This window comes from Haemorhous mexicanus, chromosome 24, assembly GCF_027477595.1.
Source record: "Haemorhous mexicanus isolate bHaeMex1 chromosome 24, bHaeMex1.pri, whole genome shotgun sequence".
NCBI lineage: Eukaryota > Metazoa > Chordata > Aves > Passeriformes > Fringillidae > Haemorhous > Haemorhous mexicanus.
Genome location: NC_082364.1, coordinates 598,591 through 613,402, shown reverse-complemented (window position 1 = coordinate 613,402; position 14,812 = coordinate 598,591). Strand labels below are relative to the sequence as shown.

General features: G+C 45.1%; 1 protein-coding gene across 4 annotated transcripts in view; it reads right to left on the bottom strand.

Moving 5' to 3' along the window:
- ARHGAP32 (Rho GTPase activating protein 32) overlaps nt 1–14,812 on the bottom strand; it is a 237,706-nt gene that overhangs the window by 163,640 nt on the left and 59,254 nt on the right. For 2 of the 4 annotated variants that reach the window (XM_059867413.1, XM_059867414.1), the window contains exon 1: nt 11,747–11,898. The exons of the other annotated variants lie outside the window; for them this stretch is intronic. In XM_059867413.1, the coding sequence (XP_059723396.1) occupies nt 11,747–11,862 (116 nt within the window). In that variant the 5' untranslated portion in view covers nt 11,863–11,898. Of the gene's footprint in view, nt 1–11,746; nt 11,899–14,812 lie in introns of those variants that run through there. 4 annotated transcript variants of the gene reach the window in all.

The following is a 14,812-nucleotide window of genomic DNA, read 5'->3' as shown; positions in this document are numbered from 1 at the left end:
TTTAAAATATTTTTTCCTTATTTAGACAAACATTCATAAACCATGGAGACACAAAACAGGTTGGATTGGGAGGGAGTTTAAAAGACCATCCAGTGCCAACTCCTGCCACAGACAGGGACACCTTCCACTATTCCAGGCTGCTCCAGCCCCTGGCCTTGGACACTCCCAGGGACCCAGGGGCAGCCACAGCTTTCCTGGGCACCCTGTGCCAGGGCCTGCCCACCGTCACAGAGAAGAATTTTCCCCCAATATCCCATTCAACACTGCCCTCTGGCAGTGGGAAGCCATTCCCCTTTCTCCTGGCACTCCAGGATCTTCAATTTAAGAATCTCTAAGCTATCTAAATGATCTCTTCAAGCTTGCTCCGCTTTATTTTTCAAGCAGTATCTGAACAGGCAACATAACCCAGACCCAATACTTCCCATTATGTCATGGAAAACCCACAGGAGAGAGCATGGTTAATGAAAAAGACAAACCTTTCTGTTCCTGAATGGAGATTGATATCCTTTTGTATTCCCATTATAAAATTAAAAGCTTTCAACACACTTGTTTTATTGTAAATGCAGCAGTAATTAAATATGTTCTCTAAAATAACATGATTTTATTTTCCCTTGCAAGCAGATCCAGTGCACAGCTAGAATAGATCTGCTGCCACACAAAATGTGTCTGCACGTGAAGCTTCCTGTTAGACCCACACTCACACCGTGCCAACATCTCCCACTTTCCCAGCTTCCACAAACAGCCAGCACCAACCCTTTGCACACAAAGCAACAGCAGGAATGGCTCAGAAAACAGGGAACCAGCCCCTTTCTGAGATCTGATGGCCGTTTTCACCTGATATGGTGCCACACATTCATTACAGCACAGAGAGCCAGTCAGGGTCAATTCACTTCTGTAAGCACACTTAAGTAGCCAATAGAATTATTTTTATGAAGTTCTGAGGCTCATGACAGTGGCAAAAGGTATCCCTTGGCGTCCTTGTTTTTCCTTCCTGCTCTGTTGGCACAAAAAGTGTCAAACATCAGTGGGTACTGCTTCTCTGATTTACTGACTTAGGGGAGTGTTTTAGGATAGCTGGGAAAGGGAGAATATTTAGGAAAGGATATTTGAGAGAAAAGGCATCAGTAGTCTTATAAATACTTTATTTCTCCAAAGAAGCCTGTATCCCAATTTTTAAGAAATACACATGTAAAGGTAAAATCGAGAGTGGGCAAACAACAGTATCCAGACGGATCTGAAGTTTCTGTTTCAATATTCCCCCTCTTTAATAGTGCTGAACACAGAAAAGCTTCTTCCCAAACCAGTATGTCCTGTTTGTTCCCTGAGCTGCACAGGTGACTGCTGATCAGCACTTTCAGAACCTGATGGATGATGATAAAACACCTTAAAAGCCCCAGCTACTGCAGGAATCTCAACACTCTGGCCAGAGCTTCCCACACATGACTTGGCAGCCAAAGGGGCTGGAGCACAGAGAGCTCAGCAGGCAACACCTCCAAAGTCCATCCAACACCACAGCATCCATTTCATCCACAATTGCACAACTCCCTTCTACCAGGAAGCAGCAGTCTGAGGTTATTTCCCATGAGCCCTCCTTTTCCTGTGCACCCAGCCTTTGCTTTGTGTTTGGTAAGCACCAAGGAAACTTCTGTGTCTGCACAAGAGAGAATGGGCCAAAACCCTCATCTTCTGTTCTTTTATGAGCCACTGGGGATTTGTCAAAAATGTTCCCTAAGCAGAGGCACATCCTGATTCAGAGAAGGGCCGGGTACTAATTAAACATCCTGCATGTGCAGCAGCAAGGGTTTCACATATCAGTGGTGTCTGTTTCCAATGCCATATCCAATGTCTATTCCTTGTTAGCTGTAATCAGATCCAAAATCTCATTTACAAAGTCTGCATCAGGCAGAGCAGCACCTTCTCTCCCAGTGTCACTGTGGAGTTCGTGAAACATGTTACACACTCCAAAGCCAAGGTGGTATTTCAGTTATTTCAACAGGATACATAAAAATAATCAAAAGGTACAGATCCAAGTTGCTGTCATTTCCCTGTGGGAGGCACAGAATAACTCCACAAGGCAGGGAACGTAATCCCAGTGCCTCTTCCAGAACCTGAACCTCCCTTTCGACCCAGGCAGAAGGGAAGATGAAGTTACCTGCTGGTCCTCTGCAAATATTTATAAGGCCCTACAGAGAGCAGGAGATGCTGCCACAGAACCTTACAAATCTGTGTGAAGCTGTACTTGAAATCCCCTCCACAGTAAACAAGAAGTGGGTGCACATCTAAGAATATTCGCGCAGAAAAAATGTCCTGCTGCTGGTTTTCAAGGAGCTGAGGAGAAATGGGGAAATATTTTTACTGCCAGACCAACCCCCAGGACTTACAAGACCTGTACAAATGTCCTTGGGACTGGCCATGACCTTGAATTATAAGCATATTAAAACAATGTTAGAATTTCTCACCATTTCACTGCAAGTCTCTCAGCACTTCATATTTTCAAAGCTCCAGTCATGGAGTCAAACAGTGATGAAATATTCGCAGTTTTCAGTACAATTATTAAATCATCTTGTGGAAGAAATGTTAACAACATGACCCATCTTGCACATAAAAACTCAAACTGGAGAGCAAATAAAATTATAATCAAAGTACACCTTGAAGGGCATCATTTTTAAAGTCAGACTTGTGATTTTCAGAAACTAATTGCTGTTTTTCAAATGCTGGAGGGGCCAGTCCTCCTACAGATGAAAAGTCACTGCAAAAGGTGAAGATTTCTTTAAAATGAGTCCTTGGGTGCAGAAATTAAGTGTTTTGCTCCCTCTGCTTAGGCTCAGGGCAGGGAGTCAGTGCTGAACCACAGGGACCCTTCGCTCCTCTGCCCCTGAGGTGGCCATGGGCCCTAAGCAGAGGAAATTCAACAGCAATGGACAAAGGAAAAGCCAAAACCCTCCCCAGGAGATGACAAGAACATGTTTTAATCAAACAAATTTCAGGCACAAGTACAAACTTATAAAAGGTCAGTTCACTGCACTAGAAAAACCAAACAAGTCCATGAAGGAGAAATCCATACTGCTTCCACTCATGGACTTGTTTTCCATTTTGAAAGGGAAGGGGGAAGGGGGAAGGAAGCGGAGGAGGTGCAATATATGCAGCTGCATTTTATCTTTTTCACTTTACTCTTGTGTATACACATAATTTTAATAATTTTTAGTCCATCCCAAAGGTACTGCATTCTCCTAACAGCACTGCATGGCAGCTCTGAGACAGGCCCTCTCTTTCACCCAGCTTTATCTCATTCCTTGATCTAACAGCTGCTCCAAAAGCCAGTCAGATCTGCCAATGCAGCACTTGTGAAGGAAGAATAGAAAATGCACAATTACCTCATATCACTCCAGATACTTTTTCTCTTCTGATGCTTGGTTGTGCTATTTGCTAGGAGAATTAAAATTAACCCCACTGTACACAGATACAAGGACTGAACACAAAGAAAACACATAACTGAAAATACACTGGAATTTTCTGTTGTTAATTTCTGCCATGATGGTTTTATAAAGTGTGAAGAGCAGAGTTCACAGGGTGTGAGAGGGTGAGTTTATACAGCATGAAGAGAGTCAAATAAAAACCTGAGGAAAAAAAAAAACCCTTAGTTTACTAAGTCAGCTTGAACTTTTCCCCTTTCAGTAATGTTTTCCAGCAATTTGCCATCACAGCCAGGTGGTTTTAGCACCCAAGTACATAATTTTTAACACCCTTCCTACCGCTCAAAGGAGCAGAAAGTACTGCAAAGGCCCAGGAGGAGGTTCCCACTCCATGAACCAGCAGGGTGTACTTTCATCATTGTTCTAAAGCCACTGAAATCTGCAATTATAGAGCATTCCTCATGTATCATTAAACCTGTCTCCACAGAATCCAGAGGAAAAGTGCGTGGTAAAATCCCTGAGTGGTACCACACGCTCTCAAAGGGTTGTGCTCCAGGAGGCAGGAGTTGTTCTGAAGCACACTGGTGCTAGAGAGCACAGGGAGCAGAGCCATCGATAACCCGTTGAACAGTTCATTCTGCACAAATACACTCCTTTTTGGGTCCTCTGGCTGCAAATTAACTCATCCTGGCTTTCTGAACCCACACAAAACTCATCCTCACAGCAGCAGGTTTAAAGCCCTTCCCTCCAGCCCTGCAAGCCAAGCTCCCCATGAGCCCTCAGTGCCCGCAGCCCACGGAGCTCAGGGCTCTGTGCTGGCAGGGCTCAGCACCAGAGGCAGCCCCAGCAGCAGCTGCATTCCAGCTGGCAGCTCTGCTCCTGCGGCTCCTCAGCCAGCTCGAGCAGGGCCCAGCGCTCCCAGCCCTGCTCTGCGGGGCTCCCTGGGCCGCTCCTACACAAATCCCGCTGCTCACTGACTGCACCACGGCTCCTCTGGAACTGACTCACAGCGTTTGTGACCATCCTTGCTCTGACATTCCCCTGCCAAACAAGACACGAGAAATAAGGAAAAACAGCATCAAGGAGCTGAATTCAATTCCTGGAAGGGAAATCTTTATCTTCACAGAGTCCTGTGGCCAGGTGGCTCAGATTTTCCATTGCCAGTGGTTCCAACCTGAGCGCTGAACTAAGTAACAAATTCTCAGGGAAATAAAGTTCTCTCCTGAAATTCATAAGCAGCAAAGCCAAGACCAGGATTGATGTTGTCTGCACACCCAACAGCTGTGCAGACCCTGCAAATCCCACAATTCTTTCTAGAGGGACAGTGACAGCAGCAGCCAAACACCCTCTTTCTACCAGCCCCAAACGGAACAGAACAACAAATAAAAGGAGTTTTGCCTTTTGTCTGTGAATTTTGAGATTTAAAAGTGTCTTGAATATGTGTTTTAAATGAGCAAAGAGGTGATCCTGAGCCTAAAAAGCAAGAAAAGGGATTGGAAAAGGTCAACACAAACAGGCTACATATAAAACAGAACACTATTCAGGGTCTTTCAGCATCTGGAATTATTTGTGAGCAGCTGCTCCTGAGAAGTTCCATGTGTGGTCAAGCACTGAAAAGGGAGAATGCGCTCAAACCCGGGAACATTTGCTGAAGAAAAGCTTTTTGTGTGAATGGTGTGTCTCCAATGTTTGTTAACTCTGAAGAGTGCAGAAAAGCTGTATTATTTCTGCGAGTTATCAGTCCTGCACACAAGGGAAGAAGCAACACCTCTGCCAAGGTTCTACCACTCCAGAACTGAGGAAAAGCCTTTTTTGTCAACTGCAGAGACACCACTGGGAAATTGGGGGAAATTAATTAAAAATGAGAAAATAAGGCATGGAATTTGCACAGAAAGGGCTGTAAGCTAAAAACACAGCATAAACAAAGCCCAGGAGCACAACACAGCTTCAGAATCGGTACTTAGTTGGAGTTTTGATTCATTCTGTGCTGCCTTTTTTTTTTTTTAATATACACACACACACACACACACACACACACGCAGAAATTGTGAGAGTTCTCCTTCTTCATTTTGGTTCTGTTTTAAAGAAAAAGCTTCCTGTTTTGCACTCAGAGGCAATCAATCATGGATGCTTTTATAAGCAGGGTAAAATATAATTCAGGTGTCCATCTGCATTCCTAAACCAGACCATGAAGTGTGTCATTTTAAAACAACAAAATTCACTAGAAAAGGCAAACTTTTTTAGGGTGAAGCTGGTAAGGAAAGCCAAGGCAAGGAGGTAAGGAAGTTCCAAGTGCCCCAGGACAACACTGTGCCTGCAGACTACATGAACTGTGGGAGAAAAAGGAAGGAGTTGGTGTGTCCAACATGGCTTTTTCCCCACAAGAACTTCACTTGTGGTGCTGGGAGCTGTCACAGCAGTTTTTCCAGTAGTGTAATTATCTCCCCATGAAACTTGCTTCCCTCTCCAGAGTCCAGTGGGGAAAAAGAGGGGGTGTTTGTCTTTTCTTTCCAATAATGAACCCCTAGCTGGCAGCCTCAGCACCTCTGCTGTTTCCCAAACTCACGCTGGCTCCAAGACTGCAGATGGAAGCTCAGCTCCTCCATCATCCCAGCAACGACATCCCAACATGTCCCATAAAGAAGAACTCTGGGCTTTGCCAGAGCAGGCCCCACACACGAGCAGCAGAGCTCTGACACTTTCACAGCTTCCCAGGGGGATTTGAGGATCAGATATGGAAGAGGTTTGTTAATCTCATCATGTTGCTCCTGCAAAATGTGATGAGCAACTGCGGCAGTATTAAACAAATTAGTTTGTACACAAAAAAACTCAACACAGCTTTGGTTAACCTTCTGGGCACAAATTTAATGGCTCTCTGCAACCACAGATACCAGGATTTAAGAAGGACCATCCTCTGAAATCAATATCTGGTGTGTGTTGGCCTTGTTTCCCCCACCGTTAATAGCGAACGGAGATTCCCAGCCCATGAAAATCTAAGTGTTTTCATGTGTGCCCAGAAGCAGCTTCCCCTGGTACCACACAGAGCTGCAAAAGTCCCTTTAAATGAAGCTGTCAACACTGAGCTTCAGATGAGACCCTGCAAGATTAAGACATCAGCATAGTTTCCTCTTCTTGCTGTATTTTTCACAAGCCATGCCTTGTTTCTGGCTAGGCAAGTCCTCCAGCCAGCCCGCTCCCTCTCAGTGTTCCAAATGAGACCAATCTAACTGCAGAAAAGGCTCAGATCTGCTCCTACACTCTGGCTGCTCCCTGGGCTGACACCACCAAGAGCTGGTTTTGCAGTAGATTTTGCTTACACAAAAGTATGTCAAGAGGACATACTTTTTCCTTTATCCTCACAGTAGAGTGCCCGAGTATCCAACACCTGGTATCAAATTTGTTACAACACATGCCCAAGGTCAAAACCCACTCTTATTTCACCTGTAGCAAGGGGTTTGCTGGGCGCTTGATGCCATTCAAAGTTCTACTAAAGGAAAACATGAAAATCTGATCCTGGTCCCTCTTCCCCTCACTCCAAATTATGAGATTTGCTCAGAAAACGTGAAAAAAAAATGTACCAAGTAGTTAAGTGCTCTTTTTATTTACCTTTTGACTCTCAATTGTATGGAGTTTGGGTTGTCAAAAGCTTTCTCCTATCTTTATTAAAGAACTCCTTTATTAGAACACAAACAGATTTTCACAGAGCCACTGTAGGCATATATACTTAAAACAGTTGAATATTTTATGTAAATAGTTTTTTTAAAAAACATGGCATGCACTGGCCCAGCACATTTACACTCCCAAAACAGAAGCCAGCACAGTGACACTGCAAAGAGATACAATGCTCATTTACAAATGACATTTATCTCACACAGCAAGCAAAGCTATTCCACTAAAGTATCAGTAAGAGCAAATGCACAGAGAACAGCAGACTAAAAAAGCTTGGAAATATTGTATTTATTATTTCTGAAAAAGGTTTCTGTGGTATCTTGTTATGTTTCACTTCTAAAAGGACAAAGCCTTCTGAAACACACAAATGAAAACAAGTGGCCGGAGAATCAAGCCAGATTGCACAGTTAAAATACTCCTTAAGGGCTGAAATCTCGTCTGCCACATTCCAATCCTGAAAAAGGTTTGGAGCACTAATGTATAAACCTTGGGGAAAAAATTTTGGGAAATCTTTGACTATTCAATAACCCTGCGAGTAGGAAAATCTCTGTATTATGCACAGTGGAAGGGAGAAACCCCAGCCCCCTGGTGTTCATCAGCATCACACTCGGAACAGGGACAAGCACCCGGTGATCCGGTGGAGAGTCACAGCCAAAAAACTGCCCCCCTTCCAAGAGTGGTTAAATCCCACCAGGGCTACACACTGCATTTAATCCTTCTGCCAGGAGAGAGCAACCACCACCACTGGTTGTGTATCAGCTCTGTGTCCAGGAAAACATCATCTCTTATTCCAGAAAAGCCACAGGATCCCCCAGCTAAAACTGCCCTCAGCTTGAACTGTCTGAAGCAAGAAACAAAGAGCTGAGTTAAACTCTCATGAATGCTAAAGAACAAGGGCTTTCCAGTCTTTAACGTTATGGGAAGTATCAAGTTTGAAGTCTTTCCCCAAGCTGGATTAACTGGAGAATTGAGACCTTTGAGGAGCCTCGGAGTGAACCTGGAGTCAAGGAGCAGCAATGCCATGTCACCTCTGGATGCTTCAGGAGTTTAGTCAGGCGTGGGACCTGCTGATGGGAGAGGCAAGGCCCAACCCTTTATAAATGCAGTAAAATCTGACACAGATGATCCAACACATCCAGCCTGTTCCTGGGCACGCCTGGCTCTGCCCAGTACAGCCACTGCAACCAAGGGTGGCCTCTGACGCCACAAAGCTCCTCGGACCAGACTGAAGGAAAACTGGAACAGACCTTTAGCAAGTACTGCACTTTCACTGCTGTTTTACCCAGGGGAAGAAGTAAACTAGATTAGATGTGGATTGCGTAAGGAGAGGCAAAAGCAGGGGTTACATCACCTCCAAGGTGTCTCCAGAGGTGCTGGGATAACTAATTCCACAGTCACACTTTCAGAAGGAGTGAACATGGGATGTAAGAGACGCCAGAATGCAAATGGCACCTTAAAGCAAGGTATCAAGTTCAAATTCCTCCTTCTTCTGTCATCCCCACTCTAAATCACACTGGATCTTCCCATCAGCCAAAGGAGCAGCTGGCAGTGTGAAATGCACTCAGGTGCTGGGGGTGTTATCCTTCAGCTTCCTTCCGGATCCCCAAATCAGGCATGTTTGCAAGCTCCAGAAACAGCACACACAACCTCCTACAACAAATACACAACAGCGAGCAGCTGAGTGGCTGCACCACTCCATCCTAAGGAGCTGGATGGAATTCTAGAAATGCCCACTCCTTCTCAGCCCCTGCCACTGCATCCTGTCACTATTCCCAATAGTCAAAAAAAAACACACAAAAGGTGTACATGTCCCTGTTTTTCTCCTTACATGAAAAGACACTGGAGTCTACCCTGCTCCCTGTTGAGTCTGACTCAACAGCTAACGAGCTGCCTGCTTTGGTCTTTATCCTCAGAACTGGGAAGCTCAGATCCCATCCCAGCTCTCCTGCTTTCTGTCCATCACATCCACCGTTTCAAACTCACCTTATTTCTTCTTTTCACCAGGGTTTCTGTAAGGTTTCTTTCCTCTTTTCTTCAGGCTGATAACTGAATAGTAGCTGGGAATAGCATTCCTTTTTTTCAACATAGGTGAAAACTAAGGATTTAATTCCCTTTAATGACAACTATCAGAAGCATAATATCAAAAGATTAAACGTTGGTCCCTGACACCAGCACATGAAGTTCTCATAAAGTATCAAATAATAAGGAAAAACACGGTTCAACACAAAGGAAGCTTAAACCAAAATGCTTGACAAAGCGGGATTAAATGATTATTTTTGTATTTTTGATATAAATACTGAGGATATGTCACACAGGACATTGTTACACTGGTTGTTGCAAAAAGACCTGGGGGAGCCAAGGACGTGCTCACTAATGGACTGATAAAATTGTCCCCTCCTTGCATAAGAAAAAATGTGGGGTTTTTTCCATGGAAAGCATCCCGGGGGGCCGGAGCCTGGGAAAGCTGTGTGCTGGAACTGGAGGGCACACAGAGGTCAGGAGGACAGGCAGCTCAGCCGTGAGCAGGAGACATGCTGTGACACCCAAGTCACCCCGGGCTGCCCGTGCCAAGCGCCACTTCTGAACATCAATCCCCCAGCCTGGCTCAGAAGATATTCCCCATCCTTGGAACACACAGGGCTCTGCCCCTGCCCTCCCATGCACTGCCCTAGCACCAGCTCAGCACTGCTGCTTTCTGCCCCTCTTCCCTCCAGCCCCAAAGCCACTGTTATGGGCAGGACAAGGACGCTGCAGCCCTCCCATGTGCCACTCAGAAAAGGACATTTTTCCTCAAGAAAATCTACATCAGTACAGCACATTCACTTTGACAACAATAACCAGCAAACTCCCCACACTCCAAGCATCCATCAGGAGCACTGGAGTGAGAGCAGGAAGTTAAAAATACTCCTATAGTCCTGTTAAATGCAAGCTTTGCTTCCAAAAAACAATACCAATTTTATCACTGTGCTGAAAGGCAGGACATGAGCAAGAGATCTGCATTCAGGGAGCCAACCAAAATAAGCTCATACTTAGTTCTGTCATACTCTGGACTCTCTGCACAAGTGACAAAAAAAGGGGATGTCACTGCCAGAACTAAAACCTATTTAATCTGCAGACTTCTTGGATGACAAGATCCATTCGGAGGAAAACTGCATAGATTTTATCAAACCACTGCTAAACTGTCTTCAGCCAGAAACCTCATATTGCACATACTGACATTGCCAGCTTCTCACAAATATCACCACTTTCATTCCCAAGGCAATTCACACCAAACACAAATCCTGTAGTTCCTATTTACAAAATTCCCTCTGGTAAGCCTGTGGCTCTATCTTTGGGTAACAACATATTGTGAATATATTGCATTTTGTGCTTTTTCCATGACAGAGGAAGCCAGGGAGTGTAAAGCCTTCAGCATTAGCACACTAGACACAGTTAATTTTTAAATACAGTTTTGTTTCCAAGTAAGTGGAACCAAAATTTTCCAACTACTTTTCTCACAGTGCCCAAGTCAAACAATGAGCAGATATCCAGCAGCAGCTTTCCTAAGAATAAATAGTTCAAGGAAGAAAGAAAACAGACAACTTCAAAGAAATTTTGCAGTACTGATGTGAGCTACTCTCCTTCGGTTTCTGGCAGTGTAAGTGAAGTAGGAGGAGTCAGCATAAATTACCAAGCCTTTGTTGATAATGTGTTAAACAGTGAAATAAGGATCTGCATCTCCAGCTCTTGGCACCTTGATTCATAAATAACTTCTGGTGTGGTAAAACCGCCTTGATCTGTTATCCAGGTAGGTGGTAACAGCAAATTTTAACTGATAGTGGGTCCATAGCTCCCTCCTTTTTACCTCAGCAGTAAATATTTATTCACTTTCAGCCCTGAGGTAGAAAATCCCAGTTGAACTGCAGCAGCACCAGGAATACTTCCTATCAGGCACAGCACAAACCCGAGCCCAGGGTGAAGGAGATGATTTGCCCTGAAGATAATCAGCACTGCCTCATTCCACAAGAATTTTAACAACACACATAAGACACCCTGGCCCTCAAGAACTACTGCTCCTAAAACCATATCCCACCAACAGTTCTTAGCTATCCATTAGAAAGGAAAGAAAAATATGCTCAGCAAAGAGCCCTTGTGCCTACCGCTGCTTTCACACAAAGTACACACTGTGTGCTCCTCTCTGCTATGCACAGGATATAGCGCATTTTTTAGTAGAAAAAAAGCATTTTCTGTCATGCTGATAACCGCATTCTACACGCTTTACCCGAAAATGCCTCAAGGACTGCTGTCACAAAAAGGATGGGATGCAAAATTAGACTTTGTCTGCTTTCTGCATGCTGGTGGGAGCTACACAGTGTAATGTGGCTGAAGCAGGCAATTAACCTTTCTCCATTCAAACGCTCAACCACTTAAGACAAACAGTCATTTACATGGGTTAAAAAATACAGCAAATATTAAAATGAACTTGCATTTGCTGGGTGGAAACGCCACACTTGCCTTCCTTAATCCCGCTCTATATTATTATGCATCGCCGGCTCTGACCAAGTGTGAAACAATTACATCCCTCGGAGATACGGTCTCAGTACGCCATTGATGAGGGTTAAAATGAAGGAGGGGAAGGGAGGCTCGTCCCGGAGGAGCGTCCTGAGGGTATGGCTGGCACTGACCTGTGCGATCCATTGAGGCCGCTCCCGGCTCCGGCTCCGGCTCCGGCGGTGCCCGCGGCGAGCGCGGCCGAGCGGCTGCCGGGGAAGGCGGCGGCGGCGCCGGTCCCTCCCTCCATGTTGCGTGTACGGCACACAGCGAGCACAGAGCACGCAGCACAGAGCACGCAGCACAGAGCAGAGCACACACAGCACGCACGGGGCCGCGGCAGCAGCGGGATGGAGCTGCCGGGGGAAGGAAGGGGCAGCGTCTGGGGTAGGGGCTGCTCCCGCGCCAGCCCCGCCGCGATGCTCCAGAGCCCCGGGTTTAACCCCCCAAAAAGGGGTGTTTATAATGGAAAAGAACAAGGCAGCTGGCGGGTCTGCGCTTCCATCCTGCCCTCCCTCAGCAGCACCGATTCATGTTTTCCTGAGGCTGCTACAGGCATTTCAGCTGTAACCCTTTCCCGGCTGCAGGAGGAAAAGGCATCTCTTACCCTGATCACCTTCATCCCCGTCCCTCAGACACACGGAGGGATGTTTTCACCTGCTCTGCATGGTCCAACCCCTAAATAACACTTAAACAAGTGACCAGTAAGGACCATACAAGCAAGAGTTATTCCCAGTTCTGCCAACTGGTTAACCTTGGATATATCACATTAATGTGTTTGCTGTTCTGCTTCCTCCTTTTGGAAAACAGGGTAATATTTACTGCATTCCCAGAGGAGACTTGTAAGCCTTCATTTATTTCTCTGTTTATGCAGCCAGTTTGAAAAGGAGCTGTGTAAAAACTGCTTTTACAATTTCTGGTTCACACACCAAACCAGAAATGAGAAATAATTACTACAACCCAACTTTCAGATCCCATTAGAAGACTGAAATCCTTCAGCAGACCACCAATGTAGCAGTGAGGATGATGAGTGCTCCATCCAAAGCACTGACGTCTAGCAAATAAGAGGAAAGCCTGGATGATGGATGACGCTCAGTCCTGGCTTGGCCATCAGCTTGTTGTGTGACCTTCATCAAGTCATTTTAATTTTTCTGCATCAGTATAGAATGCAGAGCTCTTCTCACTTCTATGAAACAGCCCAAGAATTTCTGTATTGTTATCACTGCTACTCCTGCCTGAAGCTCAAAGGTACAAGCTAGAATTTGTAGCAATGCTGGCTATTGTCTGGCTGCAGCCCGTGGAAATTCCGTGTGGAATTTAAAGGTTTTGCACATAGCTCCTTTCAACTCAGTAGATGCCGAGGGTTATCAGTGTACGTGAAGATTTGGAGGGGGTGAAATTCTGTATGCTTTTTGGATCGGCAAAACACCAAGTTTAGAAAGACAAAAAGACAAAAAGATTTCCAAACCAACACCTTTTTGTTTAAAATTCAACAGAAGAGGCTGCACAACCCCAAATTATACAGTCTGTATAACTGTTATTTTTTAATCTGTAATGGTTGGATCACCACTGCTTGCTAAATACTGTATAACCAAGTGACAATAACCCTGTTCATCAGCCCTGATGCCTAAGGACACTGCCAGGCCAAGCATGAGCTCAGCACTTACAGGAGACAGGGAAGATTCAAGCTTGGCAAAGCTGAGCAAAGTCAAACAGGTTATACCTGTTCTGTGCCTAGAAAGCTTAATGATCCTTTCCAAATCCCTCTTTCCCAACACTAATTTTTCTTTTTTTCACCAAAACAGACATGCAGGAATGGGACAACCTAAAGACAGAAGACCTTAATAAGAAACAACATGTCCATTGAGGAAAAAAAGATGTTCTCATTTTGCATCAGTGGCTGCTGGGCTGCAGAAGCTGTTTAAAGACCATTCCTACCCCTGGACCCCTCACCTGCAGCTCCCAGTGACAGAGACCAAGGGATACTGGGTGGATTAATCCCAGGGATTTTATACCTCAACTGGTGGACTTGACCTTTCTGACTTCAGTGGAGAAGTTAATTCAAATTCCAAGACAGGAGAAAACAGAAGCACACTGACAAGTGAAGGATTTTTATGAAGTGATGGGGACAGAGCCAAGGCAGAGGTCCCCAGTGGGCCAAGGCCCCAAAGCACCAACAGAATGAGAACACAAGGTAGGAAATTCTGTGGAAATTCTCCACCCAGGTGTGCTACAATAAAATACTGCACCCTAAGGTGACCACAGATAGAAGATAAACCTCTGCTTAAAGGAGTGAGATTAAAACCCAGCTCCACAGTTTCTGGTGAACACTGTTCAATCCAAGCTGAATGAAAGAGAACCAAAGCAAAACCAAAGCTGTCACTTCAGAAAGTGATAAAGCATAAAAGCACAACAGACACTGTCCACACTGCACCTGCTACAGCTTAAGGTCTACTACCTGGCTTAGAGGAGTAGAAATAGCTGTGGGGAAAAATTAGGGAAATGTCTTCACTACAGCTTCAGGAGACTCTTCCAACTACCTGGAACTTATGACAAGGAGAGAGATGGTGCATTTCAGTGCAGAGAGACTGAGCACATGCACTCCCTACACAGCCAGGTGTTAGGGGCATGGCAGAGGATTGTGCCCTGCTGCTGCTTTGTGTTTCCATGCTGAGATCCCACCTCCAGCTCCTCCTGCCAGCTCCTCTCTCCTCATCCAGGGCTACCTGTTCTCCCGCTACTTCAGCTACAAACCCACCAAGGCCAGAGCCTCTCTTGCTCTTTATCTGTACATTTTTCAGTGAAGCACAGCCTTTTTCCAAGGCCAGGGCTCAGGACTGTACAGCTAAACAGCAATAAGGATTTTGTTTCACAGCTAACTAGAAATCACCAGTTATTAGGAACACCACTGTGCATGTCCAAATGTCACATTTAAAAAGGTCTTTAAGATGTCTCTTAGACAATCAGGCTCAAAACTGCTATGGTTTGATGTAACCCCACAAGTTTCCTGCACATGGGCTGCACATGGGCTGTGTTCTGCTGGAAGTAAGTTTTGACAATAATAGATCATTTTTCCAATGCAGACAAGATCTCTCTCCAGTCAGCTTTGCTTTCCCTCTAGTTAGGGCTTGAATTATCACAATAACAAATGACTCAAATGGGGGTTTTTGCTGTTTTTTCAATTAGGAGAGCAGAGCAGA